Source organism: Cheilinus undulatus, linkage group 1 (assembly GCF_018320785.1).
Source record: "Cheilinus undulatus linkage group 1, ASM1832078v1, whole genome shotgun sequence".
In the NCBI taxonomy this organism is placed as follows: domain Eukaryota; kingdom Metazoa; phylum Chordata; class Actinopteri; order Labriformes; family Labridae; genus Cheilinus; species Cheilinus undulatus.
The window spans coordinates 28885585-28905460 of NC_054865.1; the positions used below are offsets into that span (position 1 = coordinate 28885585).

Here is a 19876-nt window from a genome sequence, read left to right on the forward strand (position 1 = left end):
TCATCTGAATGAAAGAAAAAAAAAAATCCTCTATGAAATGAACTTACAGTCCTCTCAAAATGTACACATTTGCCCAGCTAAAGCAGGTTTATGGTCAGTGCAGCACCTGAGGTCCAACATTAAGGCAGCTTTTTCTCCTAATGGGAGTGGCAGCAGCTTAAGCTGCTTCATATCAAAAGTCACTGGGAAGTATCACACTGCCTCCCAGTGGTTCATAAAAGAATGACAGTGTGAGCTAAAAGCATGGCCAAAAAATTAAATAAGGGCATCTTGACTGGTTGTGTGGGCAGAAAGGAAGGTGGGAGGCCAGTTCATGCAGGCCTTTATTAATATGACCTTAAAAACTTATTCTAAGAGCATTTGCTTTCAGTAAACATGTCAAATGTTTCAAGGAACTCCCTTCTATTTCCCCTGTTTGTGTATTTTAATGCACACTATGTGTACACACTTTGCCATTTGAATTTTATACTCTGGGTTCTTGATTATTTAAACAACTTTAATCTGATAAAATCATTGTCAAGATAAAACATTCTTATAGGAAAATATTGTTTTTCATCTGCAGCATCCTCAGATTGTCATGAATACAAACTGGGGCTGCTTGATAATGACAGAAATCAGAATCATAATTATTTGTATTTGCATAGATATCAAGGTTTAGAAACCAGAATTAAACCTGATTAGTCGTCCATCTTCAATACAAATGTTTAAATATTCATAATGATGAGCACAAGTTCTACAAGTCAGCTATTTACAAAACAGGCTTTGACATTTGATACCAATAATACACAAAAGAAATAGGTACAGTCAAAGTATTTGCCCCTTTCCTTTTTGTTTGCATATATGTCACAGTTTCAGAACATCAAACTAATTTAGATATTAGACAAAGATTGGGCAAATACAGAATGCAGTTTTTGATAGATAATTTCCTTTATTAAAAACCTCCAAAACCTTCGTTTTGTTCTTTTAGCCATTCAGAGGTAGACTTGCTGCGTAGCTCAAATGAGCTTAGGGCCACAAAATGTTCATCTTTTCTCTTGTCAGTCCACAGAATATTTCTCCAGAAGTTTTGGGGATCATCAAGATAATTTTGGCAAATGTGAGATGAGCCTTAGTGGTCTTTTTTGTCAGCAGTGATTTTGGCCTTGGAACTCTCCCATGGATGCCATTTTAGCTCAGTCTCTTTCTTACTGTTGAACACTGACCTAAACAGAGTCCAATGTGGCCTGCAGGTCTTTAGATGTAGTTTTGGGTTCTGTGTGACCTCCTGAATGAGTTGTCAATGCACAATTGGAATAATTTTGGTAGGTGGGCCAGCCACTACAAGTTCTTCTCCATTTGTGGATAATGGTTCTCACAGTTGCTCACAATTATAAATATATTACTCATCAATGGGAATTCCCAGTAACCATCTCATCAGCACTCAAGGGGAAATACACTTATAACCCCAACCCAATGCCAAACTGTATCTGTATGGCATTCACTCTATCCAGTTGAAGTGGGATGCAGAGGATTTATCGCTACTTCCTCCATTAGACTGCTGAAGGACCTGGGAAGCCATGGACAGGCTTTCCAGCAGATCATTAGATCTGTGTCCGAAGTAGCCGAAAGGAGTAGCCAGTGGATATGGCTCAAGCGGAAGGACCCATGCTGGGCTCCAACAACAGCAAGAGGAGCAACTCACTAACACTACCACCTCCTTCCCCACTTGAGAACCCAGAGCAGAACCCCCCACGAACAACATCTGTGCATCTCGTGATAGGGCATGGGACACAAGCTCAGGCTTGATCACCCTGTAGCTAGCTGCCTTTGATGAGGGTATCTAGTGTTTAAAAGGCCGAAACACCTTATGACTCAAAGGTACACTACTGATGATGTGTCCCAAAGTTACATCTGTCCATAACCGAGGTGCACCTCCGATGGAGCTCTTAACATCGGGAACCACCAGGAGGAACTACTAGGAGGATTCTGCTCTTAGGTATTGTTGCACTGTAATCATGAGTGGTGTTAAGGAAGGTAGTATTGGCATCGTCACTACCTGGAGCTCGCAGGAATATTTTGTACAAAAAGTATGTACACTAATAGCTCACTATTGCTTACTTTAGTTTTATATTTATATCAACACTCAGGCAAAAGAGCCTATAAAACTCCTTTTCTATGTCTGTAGAGATACATTTCTCCTCACAGTTTAAAGGGGAATTGATTTTAATGTATAAATGTAAGCCAGTACAGCACAATATATCATGCTGTATGATATGACATAAAGGTCAAATTGATTGGAATATGACAAGAAATAACCTAAGAAGCATTGATCCTTGGTGTCTTAAATGTCATTTTCAGGGAGGTAAATGCCAAGGAAAGCTGTTGCACATGGAGATAAATTGACCGATAAACAGTGAGCGACAGAAACAGTGAGACAACTGAAGCGAAAGCATGGTTTGCAAAATCATCATGCAGAGCCATCTTGTATCTTTCTTTGATGTTTATTTACAGAAGAGTTGTTCCCACAGACATCTTGAGAACTGCTGTAAGTTTTGACATGTTTACATATGGTAAAACAGTGGAAATATTTCTACCAACCACAAGTACTACCTATCCTGTGATGATTCCTCTGAACAAGCAATGTTTCTATCACAAATCATGGCAGCCATGACTAACACTGAGTAATCCACCTGTTGTTTCACAGAGTAAGAAAATTGCACTTCTAAAAATGTAAAGTTGACACTCCAAAGTTGCTCATGGCCCAAGAAAAAAATGCTAATCTTCTATGTGTTCCTACAACGTGCTCCTACGGGAGCGTCTTCTTGACACAAATGAGGTCTTGTTCGGCACACAACTATTACAAAGGTGTCTTGAGTAGCCGTGAAGTAGTGGCACACGACCACAGAGTCTGAGTCTGTGCTTTACACATACTGAGAAGCACATCTGAGCTGGTACACACAAAACTAGAGAAGAAGAAGACGTACAAAAAATGCACAACAATGTGACATCACTGGACAAATCAGCTCACCACAAAGCATCGGAAGAGAGACAGAAATACACCGATTATACAAAAGAAAATATCGATGCATAAGACTTTCCTGGATTTGCTTTCATAAAAGGTACAAATGAGGCTTGATTTGACAACAAATGACATGTATCTGAGTTTGGATATGCTGGCATGATTCACAATTATATGCAAAGATGGGGCACCTGAGTAGAGAGACAATTAATTTGAAATGGCTGTTTGCACTGAGAGGTATGACCTGTCTGTGGAGGGTGTCCCTTTAGCCCTTCTCCCTGCCATGTACTTCAGTTGCCTGGTTGTGTTAAAGTGGTATTCTACCCAAAAGGACTTTTACACTGGTATTCAGCAGAGATAGACACTTTTTTTGTCAGTTAGAAGCTAATAACAATGTAAAAGCCAATTTAGACGGCTCTGGTTGAGCCATAAACCCTCATTTCTTAGCCCTGTACCACTAGACTAGACCATCCAGGCCAACAAAATGAGTGAAAACTCTCATAGAGGTAAAACTAAACAGACAGTCTTGTCCTCTGTGAAAGACTTGACCCAAAATACAACAGGATGCTTATGTTCTATTATAACAAAATGTGCAGTATCAACAAACTGGTAAGACTCAAACCAAAAAAATTACCATCATGAGGTATACTGTTTAATAAACCCCTTTAAAAGTAGTATGAATTAAACACAAATGTCAAAGTAATTATCTCAATAGCATGAGAAGTTATCCCCTTAAAAGTCTCTGATTGTTACAGCTTACAAAAAGACAAAAGGAGGAAAGTTGTGTACCATATTTGAGACAACACCGAATGAAAAAAGGGCTTCTTTAAGGAAAGCATACATCATTACTGCAGTATCCAAATCTGCTATTTCTAAGACCCTCTGTGTCCCCTCCACACACCATAACAATCCACTACTGCATTAATACTTGAACACAAGAAAAACAGTGTGATTCAACTGAACTACATGCTAAGAAAAACAAAACTGGAAGTACTCTAGGTCACCAAAATTAGCTAAAAATGTGTATCAATGTGTTTTTTTAATGAGTGAGACAAATATCTCCAGAATCACAACATACATGAGTGTTTACAGCTTTTGTCACCGACAACTTAAAGAAACTATCTTTGTAACCTCCATTCACGTTTTTATAGTCCGAACAATATTGGAAAAGTAAAAAAGGAGAAGATGGGATTAAACGTATCAGACCTGTAGGAACACATTCTGGCATATAAGCTTAAGGTACGAATCACGGCTTGCCTGGACTGAGAGAGGTATGTTTGAAGATATCAAGCTGGAATGCCTTTGAATACATGATGCTCCTTTTAGGAAACATGGACTTTAGGATGAAGTGAAACAGTATAAAGATAGAACAGTTTCAGTAAAGAACCTGGATCAAACACAGGGTTTTGGTGGTTTGCTTTAGCTTACTGCATATAGAGATTTAGCTGCACTGCTCACTGTATAATTTAATTGCCAACTAAATCAATGCCTTCAGAGCAGGTTTTTCACCCAGCTGATGGATACCTGCTCTGACATCATTCATTGGAGGGTAGCCAGCGTTTAAGTTTGACATGCTTGACACATAAGACTGCTGAGATCAGCAGTGCAGCAGCTGTTTCCTGCTGGCTATTAAATCACACTTTATGTACCAATTTACATTTTTTTTTGCCAAAATATGATAGCACTATGAGTGCCATATGTTTGTAAAATATAAAATTGTATTCAATAAACATTTCTGTAATTTACAGTTCATTAAATTTGATTCTGCAAACCTTGAACATTCAAGAGCTTCTAATTATGGTTTGACCCAGGTTTGCTAAGAACACATTCACTTGTCCCTATGACTGCTACAGCAGTAAAAATATTGTTGTGATGTAAAGAACATACATGACAAGGCTAAAAAAATAAGTCTCTTTAAAGTATCAACCATGCTTTTTGTTCAGAAAACCATACATGTTCTACAGAATCAACAACAAAGTTAGTGAAAAACACATTCAGGGTGCTTCTCACACGTTATGAGGAAACATTTAAGTCTGCTACTGATGTGATTGAGCTGAATTGGTGAGATTTGACACATAAATGGACATGAGCAGAGAGGAGAGAAAGGGGTTTTTACACTCCCCTTCAAAGCTGGAAAACTAGAAGAAAGCCACCTGAGAGGAAATGAGACATCATGCAAAGCAGAGCTGGACTCAACACTCTGCTTCATTCTGTCTTTCATACAAATGGATGAAATATTATTGTAATTATTATTACCCTTTACTAACCTGCTATTATCTCTGAATCACACAGCTGTATAGCATTGTGTCGTCTACAGTATATATGGCACTCATACAAAGTAATCCTCATCCTTTCTGAGTAAGTCAAAGTAGTAAAAGTTTCCATAGAATAATATTTTTGTAGTTAAGCACCCGATAGAACCAGCTCAATACAAAGTCACTCTTTTTATAGGTAACCACTGCCTCCATCAGCCAAAGACATCTGCAGTAATCTTGACACTTTTGCCACCTACAGGTTATTAGTAGTAAGTTTAATTACACTCAAAAGTCGGGACCAGAAGCACTCTTGACTGGGTTTTGTGTAACACTAACTGTAAATAGAGAGAATGCTAACAGTCAAGTAACTTGTTTTAAGTTTAGTGGGAAAGTAAATTGAATGTTTATTTCGTTGTTTGACAGCTGGTACTTCAACAGTGGAGACTAATAACAGCCAATAACCTTAAAAAGCATCCTCCATTTCAGACTTTAGCTTTATTTTTCCTCATGTGCTGGCAATTCCAGGATTGCTTGTACTCCATATTCACATGGCTGCCATTTCCCCTTGATGCAACTCTAGGATTACAAAGCCTGTTAAATACAACAGTGAATATTCAATCACATCTTAGATTACATTTAAAGGACATCCCTAGCTAACATTGTATTAGTTAGCAATTTAAACCTAACCTGTTTTATCAAATAGGAACATCGAATAACGAAAGCATTCCCTAGCTCAGCTTAAACTTAAAAACTTTAAAAACTCTTTAGTCACCCCTGTCAAAAAGAAAAAGAGAACAGTTTACTTATGACTGCTGAAGGATTTATACAGTTATAGAATCAATAAATACATCCCTAAAGAAGTCTTGTAAAATTACTTAAATGCCTTTGACAACATGCATTGTGGTCGTGTAGAGATTCAGTGGTTCCCAATCCTTCCCTGCAGCCCCCCACTTGAATCCAGAGGTGGAAAGTCACTAATTACATTTACTCATATTACTGTAATTGAGTAGTTTTTCTGTGTACTTGTACTTTTTTGAGTACATTTTTAAATCAGTACTTTTGCTTCTACTTAAGTAAGTTTTAACCAGAGTAACTGTACTTTTAAGTTATCCACTGAGTTAGAGTTAATTCTCTGTGTCGTTCTAGACAAAGGAGCCACCTTGCCACAGATTATTAAGAGTTACTGCAGCTCTGTTATAACGTAAATATTTAACACTTTAGAAAGTGTAGTTTAATGTATGTAATGTGGGCCAACATAGGCAATTTGAAAATGTTTAATTTAACTCTATATGAGTTTAGTTAACACAGTCAATTTTGCTGTGCATTTTACTTTATTATAGAGGTGACTTTACCTGAACAACCTGGTTGGAGATCTTTTCTCTGTTTTTTTGCCTATGAGAAAAGATCATATTTTACAGTACAACTCCTCAGTAGCTACTTAGCGCTTCAAGTAAACTTTAAATAACATACTTATTAGTTTTAGGTGAGTAGATTCATTGACCGGTACTTTTACTTTTACTTAAGTAAATTTTAACCTCTCAGAACCAAACAAATGAAAACAGTGATAAAATGATAGATTGCTTAAAAGCATCAAAACTAATGTTGTTTAATGTGCAAGGCCCCCAAAACGGTCCACATGTGTTTATCATACCAACGAAATGTTTGTATACACTGTTCAAGTAAAGTTTTGCCATGACTTTAGTTAACACATGAAAATCTAATTTTGACAACCTGGGAGCAGACAAAGCCTCATGACCCCTAGGGGGTCCTGGACCCCAGGTTGGGAACCAATTGTTTAGAACTTAGAACCCCACTTTTATGCATTTCTGACTGAGCGCGTCCCCAATCGGAAAAAAAGTCATGACCCCTACAATGATGTGATTTCAGGATCATGAGATTATTTTGACTATATGTGCAGGGATGACAGGCATACTCATGATCATTCTTGGTTACATATAAAGCATTCTGAAGACGCTTACGATAATGTCAGAGGACACTCCGGGGTGCTACAGCACTCTTGTTGAGAAAGGCTGCCCTAGTGAATGTTTACATTAGATATTATGTGGTCTAAACTGATTCAAGCTGTTTTCTTAAGGCAGCTGTTTAATCTTTAGATACAGCCACATCCTCCATTGTACCAAAATTACTTTTTTTTCAGTTGCTGATCAACACAGAGGAATTGAACTGATAATGATTTGTTATATTCCCAACATTCAAAGGACTTAAAACATACAGGAGATTAGCGTGATACTGTAGAAGTGTTTGACCTCACTGCCCTGAGTGTGACATCAGTGAAAATAGCTTCCATGTGAATAAAGGCAAGCTGTCAACTTTACCAGTTCTTCCATCGAGGTTAAAAATACATTTTTAAATCCATAAGAAAATACTTCATGGATCCCCAGGTGGGGAATTGTGAGATATACATATTTATTTGGGGACATTTAAGGTCATAATTGTTTCTGTTTTTTTTTTCTTTCTTTTTTTTAAGTGTTAGTTCTTTTTGTATTGAAATTTGAATTTTGTGTTACCTCTTAGTAAAAAGTGGATTTTGGAAAATAAACATGTTAAAATAGCTCATTGCGCGCAGATGGCATAAGTGTGAAATTGCAGGTGGTTCTACTTTGCTTTACCTGGTGCTGGCACAATAAAAAATGGATGTTCAGGTTTAAAAATCAGCTTAACTTCATTCCAGGTGCTTTAAAAACACTGGATGTTTTTCTTTTCTTTAAAAGAGTGCTGAATGAGCCACACACTATTACTGAGATCTGTGAGGAAGCTGAGATACACTGAAGTGACATAAATTTCTGTGACATAATACAAGAAATTACAGTCAGTGTCGGACAACTATTTCTGCAAATACCAAAGGCCGTTGAACCAGACAAGATAAGAAAGAGATCTCAAAAAGGTGCTAGTTAATTTAAGCTAATAAAACCACACTGGAAATAGTCCTGAAAAGAAATGAGGTAGTGTTGTTGATAAGGAGTAGGGATGCACCATTTCCTCTTTTGCAATGCTAAAACTCACTCAGCTTTGCATAAAGGTCAATCATGGAAAGAAATCTGATAGAATAATTAACTTTATACAGTTTGGGTTAATGATGAAAATAAGTCTTATTATATTAGTTTATTTTCTGGTCTCACTCCTTTCCTAATGATAAATGCAGACAGTCTGGGTTAATTTTTAATGGTTTGCGTACTATATTAAAGAAAAGTGGTTTGGAAATGTTCCTTAACAGCTGGATTCAGATAGGCTTACTGAAATCCATACAATTTTAAAAAACCTGTCAGGTATTTTTGCTGCGTAAACACATGACATTTAATGGCACAGTATCGCTTTGGTGCATCCCTAAAGTATGAGTGGAACCAGAGTAGTGGTCAACAGATAGGTTGCTGTAACATCTCTAGTTCTCCCACTAACAGAATTAAATTGATCCCCACATGAACATGTAAATGCTTTGATTCCACAATATGATATTCACCATCTGAAATACTGCAACACCACTTAAGAACTGCGTGTCTCCAGGTTTACAAAATGACACCACCTAAATGAATGGCATTTTGAAACAGAACTTCATGTTTGCTAACTTCAAATCTTTTTACATTTTGAGTACTTTTCCTTTCTTGCTGACATTGTTTTGTGTTTGCACTGAATAAATCTATAGAAATATACAGAGGTGAATGCACCTGGAAAATCAGGCACCTGAGACCCCCCACATGTTTGTCAGAAAATATGTGAGTAAATGTGTTCATGGATGAATAAAACAATGAAATACCAAGAAATCAGCTATATTTTAGCATTCTGTGTATGTTGATGTATGTGTTTGTGTGGACCCTGAGACAGCAGGAGGCTGGAGAGACACCGGTGTGCTGCACTGTCAGACTGTGCAGGTACTCTTTAAGGCTTATCCCTCTGTGCCACTCTGTAAAGTCGCATCCACACATCGAAACCCAGCAGGATGCCAGCGCTCCGATTCCTCCCATCCAAGACGGCAGCTGGTCTCACTCACTAGCAGATTATTCCAGTTTTTCTGATTCCTGAGTGGAGCAGAGCCATGTGCGTCACAGTGGGAAAAGCCTCCATCAATCCTCTTCCATCTGCTTGGTTTAGTCAAATCTTTCCATTCTTCCCTACGGACAGGAAAGAAACCCAGAGGAAAATATGGTTGCAGTGCTAGAGAAAGCATACCCATATACAGTACTCCACCTCTAAAATATACTGTGTATGTATGCTGTATATACACACGTATGAAACAATGGATTCAAAGAACCTATAAAAACTTTGAAAGTGAGAGAAATGAATCCAAGAATGAGGTGCATAAAAATAATTCAAGAGGATTCTTCCTGGGTATGTAAAAGAAAACAAATCAGTCTGATGTGTCAGAAAGTGGAAGGGTCCATGCCCTACATGCAGAGGCTACGGGCACAAGTAACTGTGTGCTGCTGAGGTAGAGTGGACAAGGCCGGAGCTGACAAAGGGAGCAGGTGACAGTCCTGCAGAAATGGCCTTCCCGGGCGCTGATGGGCAGTGTCTTGAGTCCCCGTTCCCCAGATGCTCTGACCTCAGCACACAATGCAAGGTCTTTGGGGAGTGGAAGCCATTGGTTAGCCCCGTGTCCTGCTGTGGCTCCCCGTTTGGCTGGTCTCCTGTGCCCTCTAGCTCCCCGTTGTGATTGGCCACTAACTTTATCGAGGGAAGACTCAAAGGGCTCTGGGCCATTGATAGTTTTTCTACCGTGTCCTCCTCTCCTGGTGGACTTGGCGGGCTCAAAGGGGAATACATGTCCTCTGATAATGAGTGTCCCCTGGTGGCATTAGTATCTGTCTCCCTCTGGCTGCCCTCCTCCTCCTCCTTCTCCCTTGCTGGGTCTGTCAGCTCTGAGTGAACTATGACTTCTGCCTCCACCTGGTTACTGCACAAAGATGTACATAGACGATCTTCACAGTCCTGAAACAGAAAAGGGTTTTTGTAATTTGAAATTCTCTCTTAAGTCTAAGTTTAAAAAAGTGCTTAATAAATAAAACGTATTAGGTGCATGTAAGATTTCAAAATTTTAAAGATAGAAACAAACATCACAAATTACTATTAGAAAGTAGGCTTTGTATTTTTTCAGGGGTGCAAAGCTTGGTTTACATTTCTGTATCACATGGCCCATGCTGTTGTGAGCACTACATACTCAAACTTCAAAGCATTTTAAAGCTAATTCACAGTCCTGTTGCCACATTTCGTGCCTGTTTTTGTAGAGGGAACTTAAAAAGCACATATAGACTTGGGGTTGAAGCTGAAAAATACTTAACAGCTCTTGATTCAACTGCAGTTACTGCAATGAGGAAAAGAAAGGAGACACTGGAGGAAATGAGTGTATGGCTGCCGAAGTCAGTAAAGCAGAGGATGGGGGGGATTTTTTTGGCCACTGAGTGAGACATGGAAGTGGAAGAGCTGGTCTGACATTTTCAGATTTTAGAAAGCAGATTTTAGGTAGTTTCCCCCAAGCAGTCTGGTTAAGTTTGGTCTGGCATGGTACGTGTTTATATGTGCTTCAATTATCAAAAGTTGTAGAGGGACCCAAATAACTGACCGGAACCATCCTAATTTTTTTGATACCCTTCCGTTGGGGGTGCAAAGCTTACCTCTCCGACCCAAAAGGGTGGAGATACACTCACAATAGAGGGATTGCACTCACTTTCAACGTGTGACACAAATGCTCAGTCGGCCTAAGTGACAAAACTGGCGGTTTGCTTGATGAGGAGTGAAAACGGGAGAAGAAGACTAAAATATGCTTAAATTGGGGACATTTGGTCTCAACAGAGATCAGTATTTTTTCCTAGACTGATACCGACATTATTATGTGGCCACAAATCGAGTTTCCTGACATTTATGCGGACCTAATGTCAAGCTCATGATGCAGAGCCTGATGACACAAATCAGCCTGGTTCATCAGTGATGGATATGAAACTGAATTAATGTTTAAGTTTAGAAATCACAAAGCTTAGATATGCTATTTCTCTGTATTTCAGTCATTCATTTACTTATTTTTACTTTAGGTAATCTGTTAAAAGAGTACTCTGCAGTTGTTAAATCTAAAAAAATTTTGGGTGTACTTTAAAATGAGGTTAACTTACCTCAATGTCTTTCTTTGAAGTACAATGTGTAGAATTTGGAATATCAGCAACATCTAACGGTCAATTCTAGATAGTGATGCTCATTTCTCTGTTGGAAACCGTGGCAACCAGTGGACTTTAAAACAAGACCAGTATATGGCTGAGCGCAGCTATCTGGGATGCCTTTAGAAATGCCTAACTGAAATGTGTGATCTGGCAGAGTGATTTTTTCATTAGCATTATCTTATCATTATTATTATTGTTTGCCTAATTTATTGTAAGTGGTTACTTAAATTTATATAGCTAAATTTTCTCCTTTCTCTCCCTCTCTCCCCCTGTGTGAGTGGAGATGAAGCCCTGAGAAACATCATCCTCCTCACTGCTTTTCTTTTATCTGATTGGTTAAAAGTCGTACACAGAAACAATTGCAACCATATAGACACATCGAGTCAGCTACAGCCCTTGAGAGCTGTGAGGAGAAAATATCCTCCCTTTATTCTGTGCTCTTTTGTGAGGGAAGGGGACACATCACTACAGGAAATGCGCAAAACTCTTCTCTGCACAGGAAAAGCTTTAGGGGCAGCTCTCTGCTCTGGTTTTGACAAGAAGTTCCGAGTAAACTACAGCAAGTCTACAGCAGCACCTGAGCTAACAGCTAATGCAGCAGCAGGCCCTGGATTTACTGGACAAGCTCACCGCCATAATTGGAAAGCTATACTGAAACAGACCGTGAGTGGAGCGAAAACACTGTGTCAAGGAAAGCTTTCAGGGTTGCCCTCTGCGCTTGTTTAAATAAAGACACATTGTCAAGTTCAGACAAAACCGCTGCTGCGGCAAACCCAATTCTGCATAGTATGACTCTGAAAGTAGGAGCACCTAGTCACTCAGAAACAGACAGAACCATCTGTAGGGCTGACCTCAGCGGTCAGCCAAAAAATGTGTCTCTGTTATTTGGTTCCTTCTCTGGTACCAAAGAAAGAAACAAGATGCAGAATTCCAAGATGGGGGTGTCGGTGGAGGGGACCCTCACTGTGTATGAATAAAAGGCTTCTTCTGAATACATTAATTTATAATTATTTTTGTATTCAGGTGATTAAAGACTAATTTACATAGACCTACTTATAAATATTTTTAATTTTTACCAAGTTTTTACTGTTAAATGCTGCTAGGCTCGATGTAACAACCTGTATATTCCCAAGGTACATCTCTAAACTTTTATATTATGTCATATAAACTGTTATAGAGTCAGATACGTTCACCTCATAAAGCACTGACAGAAATAGCCCGACTTCAGAAATTGACCAAATAGAATAAATGGACATCTTGGGACTACATGTATGTATAGCTATAAAACATAATCTGATGTTATTACATACCTTGACACATAGACATTATGTTACCATATGGCTGATCTGCTAAAACCCAAGCTCTTAATTTCCCTTTGTGATAAAAGGAAGGAGAACAGAGGGGACTTCAAATTATATTTATCACCTATGGAATACTTGTGGTAGCTACAATAACAGCAAGGTTTCATCTTGAGGCTCTATTGGCTCTTTACAGTCTACCCACCAAGTGAGGGTACAGGTGTCTGTGGAAAGGCAAACTATTTTGGGGTTTACCGTACCAAACCATACCAAACTATACTCAATCAAACTGGACTACCTGCTGGAAATGCAGCTTTTTTTCTGGTTCAAATGTTTGAACATCCTACCAGCATACAAAACTCAGTGGAAGTCTAAAGATGTATGGAAAACTAGGTGAATTTACACTGTAGTTTCTAAAGTTTGTTAAAAGGCTTTAAACACATTAAGACTTTGTGATATTTGTCATTTTCCAGTTTTTTGATTGGATGTGGGCGAGCATCATCAGTGTTTAGAGGTTAATTTGTACTTAGAAAAGTACAGTATTTCTCAAACTGAGGGGTGCGACCCCTGGAGGGAAGGTGGCCTAGGATGACCTCTTTCAAAATCAAGGTCCACTTGTTTCTAAATTATTTTACAAGTGTTAATGCTGCCTCAATGTCAGTGCAGTGAATATGTGCAGTTCAAGAATGAATGCTCTACAATGAAAGCAAACACACATCTGAAGCAAAAAATAATAATGGTGTTTTCAAACATGCACAAAAATTTCCTCACCCAAAGTGTAGCCAGATTTTTCCCTGCTAGCCCCCTGTGAGATTTTCTTGTGAAGTCAATGTGAAAATGCAGCAGGAAATATTTAGGAAAATTCACTGTGAACAACCGCTAAAACAACCAGATCAATCATCAGGCACATAGTGATGTTCTTGTCCTCCTGTTTATGAATACTGTTGCTGAATCCATTTGCATGTAGCATTTTTCAAAAAACTTTGATTAAAAGGTTTTATTTGGTTGTTCTGTCAGCCATCTTGGATTTCCACCACGTCATCTTTCTACGTCATGTCTTGCTAACTGAGTCCCCATCCCTGTCTGACAAGAACAACTTTGCTGTAATGGCCATGTCCAAATTAGAAACGATTTCATGGGCAGGCTGTTGAAATTTTCAGGAGTGCCTGTGCAACAACAGCTCGACACTTAATTTTTGATGCAGTGATGCTAATGTTTCTTGTCATGCTGATATCTGAAATGGCTGAGCTGTCCAAATTAGGTCATTCATTACCGTGTTGTTTTCTGTAATTAGCTTGAGAGCTCCATTAATGAGTGTTGGAGAATCTTCTGTTATGGTGTCTCTGTATCTTGTGATTCTGTTGGCCCAGTTATGACTCACAGAGCCATTCCAAGCAGCCTGCAAGAGGAACAACACAGTTGGTCCAAAATTACAACAATTATTTTTCTATCAACACATAAAAACAGTAGCAGAGTATCCGAGGCCCATCTGGAAATGAGCTCCCCCTTCGACCTTGGGTTCAGCTGCGGGGCTACCCCCCCCCAACCCCTGGATTAGCACTTGCCATCAGACTCTGATCCTCTAGGGCCTCTTCCAGCGGCTGACCAGACTCTTGGCTGCCCGGGGGCATTAGCGTCTCCAGCTCATGGCTATCACTGCACTCTGGTATGTTGGTGGGAGCGGGGCTGCCTCCTCTTCTGTTCTGAGGGGTCACAGCTGTGGAGTCCAGGCCCCCAGACACCTCCCTATGTAGCGCAGAGATCAAAGAGATAGTACAGGAGATAGAGACTATAGATGACCGATCATTAAGAGAGCACTCTGGGCTGTGTAAGCTGCCTGAGTTACCTTACCTAGATTTGCCATTACGAAAGCTGAAACACATGCAGAGGAGGATGCAAATCAGTCCCAAGCACACGCCGACTATGATGCCTGTAACTGCATGGATGTCCAGCTCTGTAACAACAAAAAACAAAAAAAGTAGTAAAAATATAAGAAATAATTTTAACAGCAACAATGACAAACAATGCTTTTTCCATAGACATGCAGTGGTTTTCATATTTTGTTTCTTTACAGCAAATATATTGCAAATGTATTTCATATTAGAATAACATTAAAAATATTAAATTACAATTATTTTTAGATCAATCCTTATATAAACACACTCGGTAAGACTATATTGATTTTTCATTTAAGACAAAGTAATAGTAGCTGAGAGATATGAGCAGCATTCAACTGGGGAGTGTGGAGCGTCATTATTATTCATTTATTCTGGTTTCTTTGGCAGTCTGGACATGGAGAGGAGAGGAAACAGATGGCAGGAGCTCTCACCAACCCACCAGCCACCTCAGTCCCATTCACAATGCACACTGGCAACACTATCACAGCTTTTGTGAACAAATAAACCTGTTATATTGTCTTTTTTATTAAGGATTCTGGCATTATAACACTCAACTAAACTGTACTCTCACCACATCCTTAAGCTTCTTTTTTTTTTACTAAAGAAAACTTTAATGTTCATACATTACAAATATCTTCTTGTTCATTTATTTTCTATGATAAAAACTCACAAGTATAAAAACATGGGTGGATTATTGCGTTACTCCTAAAGGGGATGTGAGAAAGACATAAATTTAGGCAATGTTGCATCTTAAGTGTACAGAGATTGCTTTTACAGACTGTTTAAAAAAATGTTGAGGAGTAACGGCCTCATTTTGCAAACCTACAGTTAACAAGGGAGTTAAAGGCTTTGTATTTATGACTCCCTCAAGACAAAAGGGCCATTCAGTAATTACAGGTAATGCTTAAATGCTGACTAATGGAATTAATAAGTGCATAATGAGATGGCATACTCAAACACAAAGTGCCACAAGACTGGAGAAAAGTGCTTTTTACAGCTTTTTTGCTGGGTACAGAGAAGTTTAAAGCCCTCCCCTGAGGGTCGCTGGTGAGGCCGCCTCTTTGATATCCACACTTAATATTATCCTCAAAATGCAGCAGAAAAGGAGAAGTGAAATAACAGTGTCCTGCTGAGCTACATTTTCCTTCTGGCAGGGACAAATTACCCACTTCTTCAGGAAAGACTCTGGTGTGTGGATGAGTTTGTGTTAGAGTGTGGGTTAGTGTGTGCAGATATGATGTTGGTGTTGTTCTTTCTGTGTCTTATGTTACTGAAATACTGTACTTTTGTTTATGTAATTAATGTGTTTAAATCTCCTTTGTGAAATTTCCATGAGATTTGAAACTGGTGAAAGGCAAATTTTACGCTCTACAGCCCCAATCATATGCAATTCAAAGTGCTTTACAGGGTCAAAAATAGAACATCACTGTGAAAACGAATATGAGGGCACAACCTAAAATAGTTAAGTAACAAGTTTTACAGCTTTCTGAGTTGAGGGCTTAACTTAACACTTCATGGTGCCTTATAGTCAACATAACATGCTCGTAGCTAAAAAATGTTGAGTTGGCAGAATTTTTTTTACCATAGAAACATGTATTACAGTCGGCTCAACTAAAATAGTTGTGCCAACTATTTAAGTTAAGCCCACAGAAAATGTACTGAGTAAGATCATAAATCCCTTTAGGATCAAGTCAGCCAGTAATGGTTATGTTTGACACAGTACTCTCAGTAAAGCCTGCAACACACACAGATTTTTTAAAATCTTAACTTATTTGTATCAATGGAAGAAGCCCCACACATGATGACATAATCACAGGTTTTACCGTTTTGTGTGTGTAGTTCCAACACCAAATCAAACATGACTTTAAAGTAAAGAAGCTACTGTGTTTTATGTCATGTTTGACTGATTCGGTGTTGGAACTACAAAAACAAAACTATAAATGTAGAAGTTTCCTCAGGCAGTCACCTGATAGAAAAGCTTCATCTCAGCAGACAAACTGTTTGAACAAACAAAATAATATCCCCTCAATATGAGATCCTCAGGTAGCAACACAGAGCTATCCCTGCGCTTCAGGTAGTGACTGCTGAGAGAGCGTGCCAAAATAAAAAAAAATGTCAATGCTGTAGTCATCCATTTAAATGAAACTGATATATTTTGTAGTAAATAAATGCTAGGGGTGCTAATTTGATTGGCCTGAGAGGCATTTTAAAACTCGCTTCAAGACTCAAAAATGTTTATCAGACAGAAAACATCATGAACGACTATAAGAATGTTCTTTGGCTCTACAAAGAAATAATGTTTTTTTTCTTCTGTCGATAATTTAATGGAATCCAGAACATGAGGAAAGTGTGTTACTTGGCAACACTGAACTCTAGGCGAACACTCATGTGAACACGCATAATAAGACTGGGTGCAGCTATGACCTATCTACGAAACTCTTGGAGCACTTGATATGTAAATTTGAGTTACAAAGTGAGCTGTAGCTAAATCTGATGTGGGAGATAAGACTGACTTTATTTATGCCCAGCTGACGCATTCGGCCCCAGTGGTTTACTAATCATTTAAGCAAAAATAAAACATTCAAATACAAAATGTATTGCAAGATGAAAGGATAACAGAAAGAAAGAAAGAGACAGACACAAAATGTACCAAGGCCTGATTAGAAATTGTTTCTGTGTGTTTCTTCTTTTCCTTTTTTAGACCTAAAATTCACATTTCTGATGCTTTATTTGGGCTACTTAAATGCTGATACTAAATAATTAAAATCAAGCTCAGAGTCTGACTATTATATTCATCCAGTATTAACTGATATTTCTTATCTCATAAAGGATCTGGACTTTTATGCCTTTATCGACAGCAGAGAGACAAGACATGCAGGTGGGAGAGAGTGGGATAAAAATGCATACAAGGGCCATGGCCATCAGCTGAGAGTGTGGGCTATGTACTGCAGAGTCTACGTTTAGGGGTCTTCTCTAACTGAGCTGAACCACAGCCTAAACTTTTTTTCTTTTATAAATAAAAAAGGCCATGTTAAAGACTTTTTTCTATATTTCAACAGTAATTGGAAAGGTTGCATACTGACAGCCCTTCACTGAACTATGATGACTAGTCTAGGACTTGCAAATGGAATACGGGGAAGTCTAATAAAACTAAATTATCAACGCAAATCTATAATCAATAAGAGATATAAGTATAGGCTGTTTCATTACTTCAACCAAATAAGTAGCAAATGAAAACTATTGAGACTGATTGGGAGAAATGTTCCAAGAATTAAAAAATCTGTTGGAATTCTGGGACCATTTCAACAGATTTTTAATGTTATAATCCTCCAAAAGCACACTCTAAAGGATCAGCCAGACTGATGTAAAAGCAGAGAATTCTCTGATATGAGATCTATAAAATGATCTAGCATGCTCAAACATCACTAATCAAACATCAAACATTAATCGAGGATTAACAACATCCTCAGCTGGCTGTCCTGGTATATGTTTGGTTGCAGCACAAAACAAAATGTAAGGAATTCCTTGTGTAAATCCTGACTGAGAAGACAAACTAGGTGTGTTAATGTTTGTGAACTGTTAAAGCATGCTACATCCAGTTAATGATGCTATCTGATCTGCAAGCTCTCATTGGCTATTATGAGTATTCTGAAGGGAACAGCCTGATCTGGAGTCATGAATATCAGACATGTCTGATCATTGTGTAGCCAGCCTTATTAGGCATACCATATTGCTGGTGGGGGGTGTGGACATCCTTTATTGGTGAATAAGGCCCTGGCCCAACCTCCGTAGATGCTCCCAACTTGAAAAAGTAATGGGTGTCACTAGACAAACCCTGGATTTCAACACTGGTAACTGTCCCTGAGAAAGAATGAGACAAATAAAAGAATACTTTAAGAGCTGATCATTAATCGTGCCATGAATACTTAGATAAAAGTGTAAACTGTTCTCTAAACAGATACGAAAATGAGTCAGAAGTTCTGTTTAGAGCACTGCTGGCTAACACCCACCATCCTGAGAGAGGTTTTCCCACATGTGTTCTGGCTGGCTCAGGTTGCCACTGTACAGGATTTTGTAGTTGATGATAATACCATTCGGCTCCAGAGGAGGGAGCCAGCTCACCAGCACAGAAGAGGAATCCAGTGCACTCAGCTGCAGCTCCTCTGGAGGTGTCGAGGGCCCTGAAGGAGAGAGGACAACTGGGTCAGTAATTAGAGCCCAGCAATGAGGCATCACAGCTGCGGTGTGTATATTGCCCTGGTAGGGGATTTGACATGTTGTGTGACAACCATCTGCGCCCTCGTGTCCAGGCCCACCTGGGTACAGCAGAGAGGGGACAAGCAGGGCAATGGGGGGAATGGGCCGGGACTTGAGTGATGATACATGGTAGTGAGGGGCATGAAGGGGTGACTGGTGGTAATAATGTCATTAAAAAAAGTCAATCTTGCACTCAGCACCCTGACTTGGCTGAGTGACAGAGCTGCTGGCCAACATGAGAGCGACTGCTACACCTGGGTATTTCATTATAGCCAGTTATCAGCCATCAATGCCAACCACTTATTCCCACGTCCACTGGCCAACGGCCAGCCAATACACTGACCCACATGAGTGAGCACACAGTCAGCTGCATGCACTGATGCACACAGGCAGCAGCCTGACATGCGTTTATTACAGCATCTGCAGGCAAAACTTAATTGATCACTAAGAGAACAAAAGAGAGCACAATCAAGCAAGTGAGGCTGAGTGGAAGAAAATTCTGGAGGCATGAATTTCACAAGAACTAGATGAATTAGTGTGTATACATCATGCATTCTAGCTGACTCAAGTAAAAGACTGTGTGTGACATATCTAAGGACCAAAGTAACTTTTTCTGTTAAAGCTTGAAATAGAAAAATGTAAATGATGTCATGATGTCATGATCTCCAATCTTCAATGGGTAGAGGGTAAAATGAATATGAAAAACACAGGAAAATCCTGGAGAACAATCTTATGCAGTCTTCAAGAGATTATGGCTTAGGAGAAGAATTATTTTCCAGCAAGACAACAATGTGAAGCATACAGCGAAAGCTACACAGAAAAAGTTTAAATATAACAAGGTGAATGTTCTGGAGTGGCCGAGTCAAAGCCAAGTCTCTAAGTTTGTGGAGATCACAGTGTAATATCTGTTATTATTGTAATTCTGTAAAACACTTTGAATTGCTTTGAGTATAAACTGCCTTTAAACTCTCAGAGATAAAAAAAATGTCCAGTACTGCTTAAATGA

General features: G+C 39.0%; 1 protein-coding gene across 2 annotated transcripts in view; it reads right to left on the reverse strand.

The window, feature by feature from the left end:
• Nucleotides 1-2477: 2477 nt before the first annotated feature.
• The window catches only part of igdcc4 (immunoglobulin superfamily, DCC subclass, member 4), a 100965-nt gene continuing 83566 nt past the window's right edge, over nucleotides 2478-19876 (reverse strand). For both annotated transcript variants that reach the window (XM_041794658.1, XM_041794649.1), the window contains exons 15-20: nucleotides 18624-18794; nucleotides 18340-18474; nucleotides 14567-14669; nucleotides 14281-14461; nucleotides 13989-14114; nucleotides 2478-10197 (exon numbers count right to left, since the gene is read on the reverse strand). In XM_041794658.1, coding sequence (XP_041650592.1) covers nucleotides 9667-10197; nucleotides 13989-14114; nucleotides 14281-14461; nucleotides 14567-14669; nucleotides 18340-18474; nucleotides 18624-18794 — 1247 coding nt within the window. In that variant the 3' untranslated portion in view covers nucleotides 2478-9666. The remainder of the gene's footprint in view (nucleotides 10198-13988; nucleotides 14115-14280; nucleotides 14462-14566; nucleotides 14670-18339; nucleotides 18475-18623; nucleotides 18795-19876) is intronic.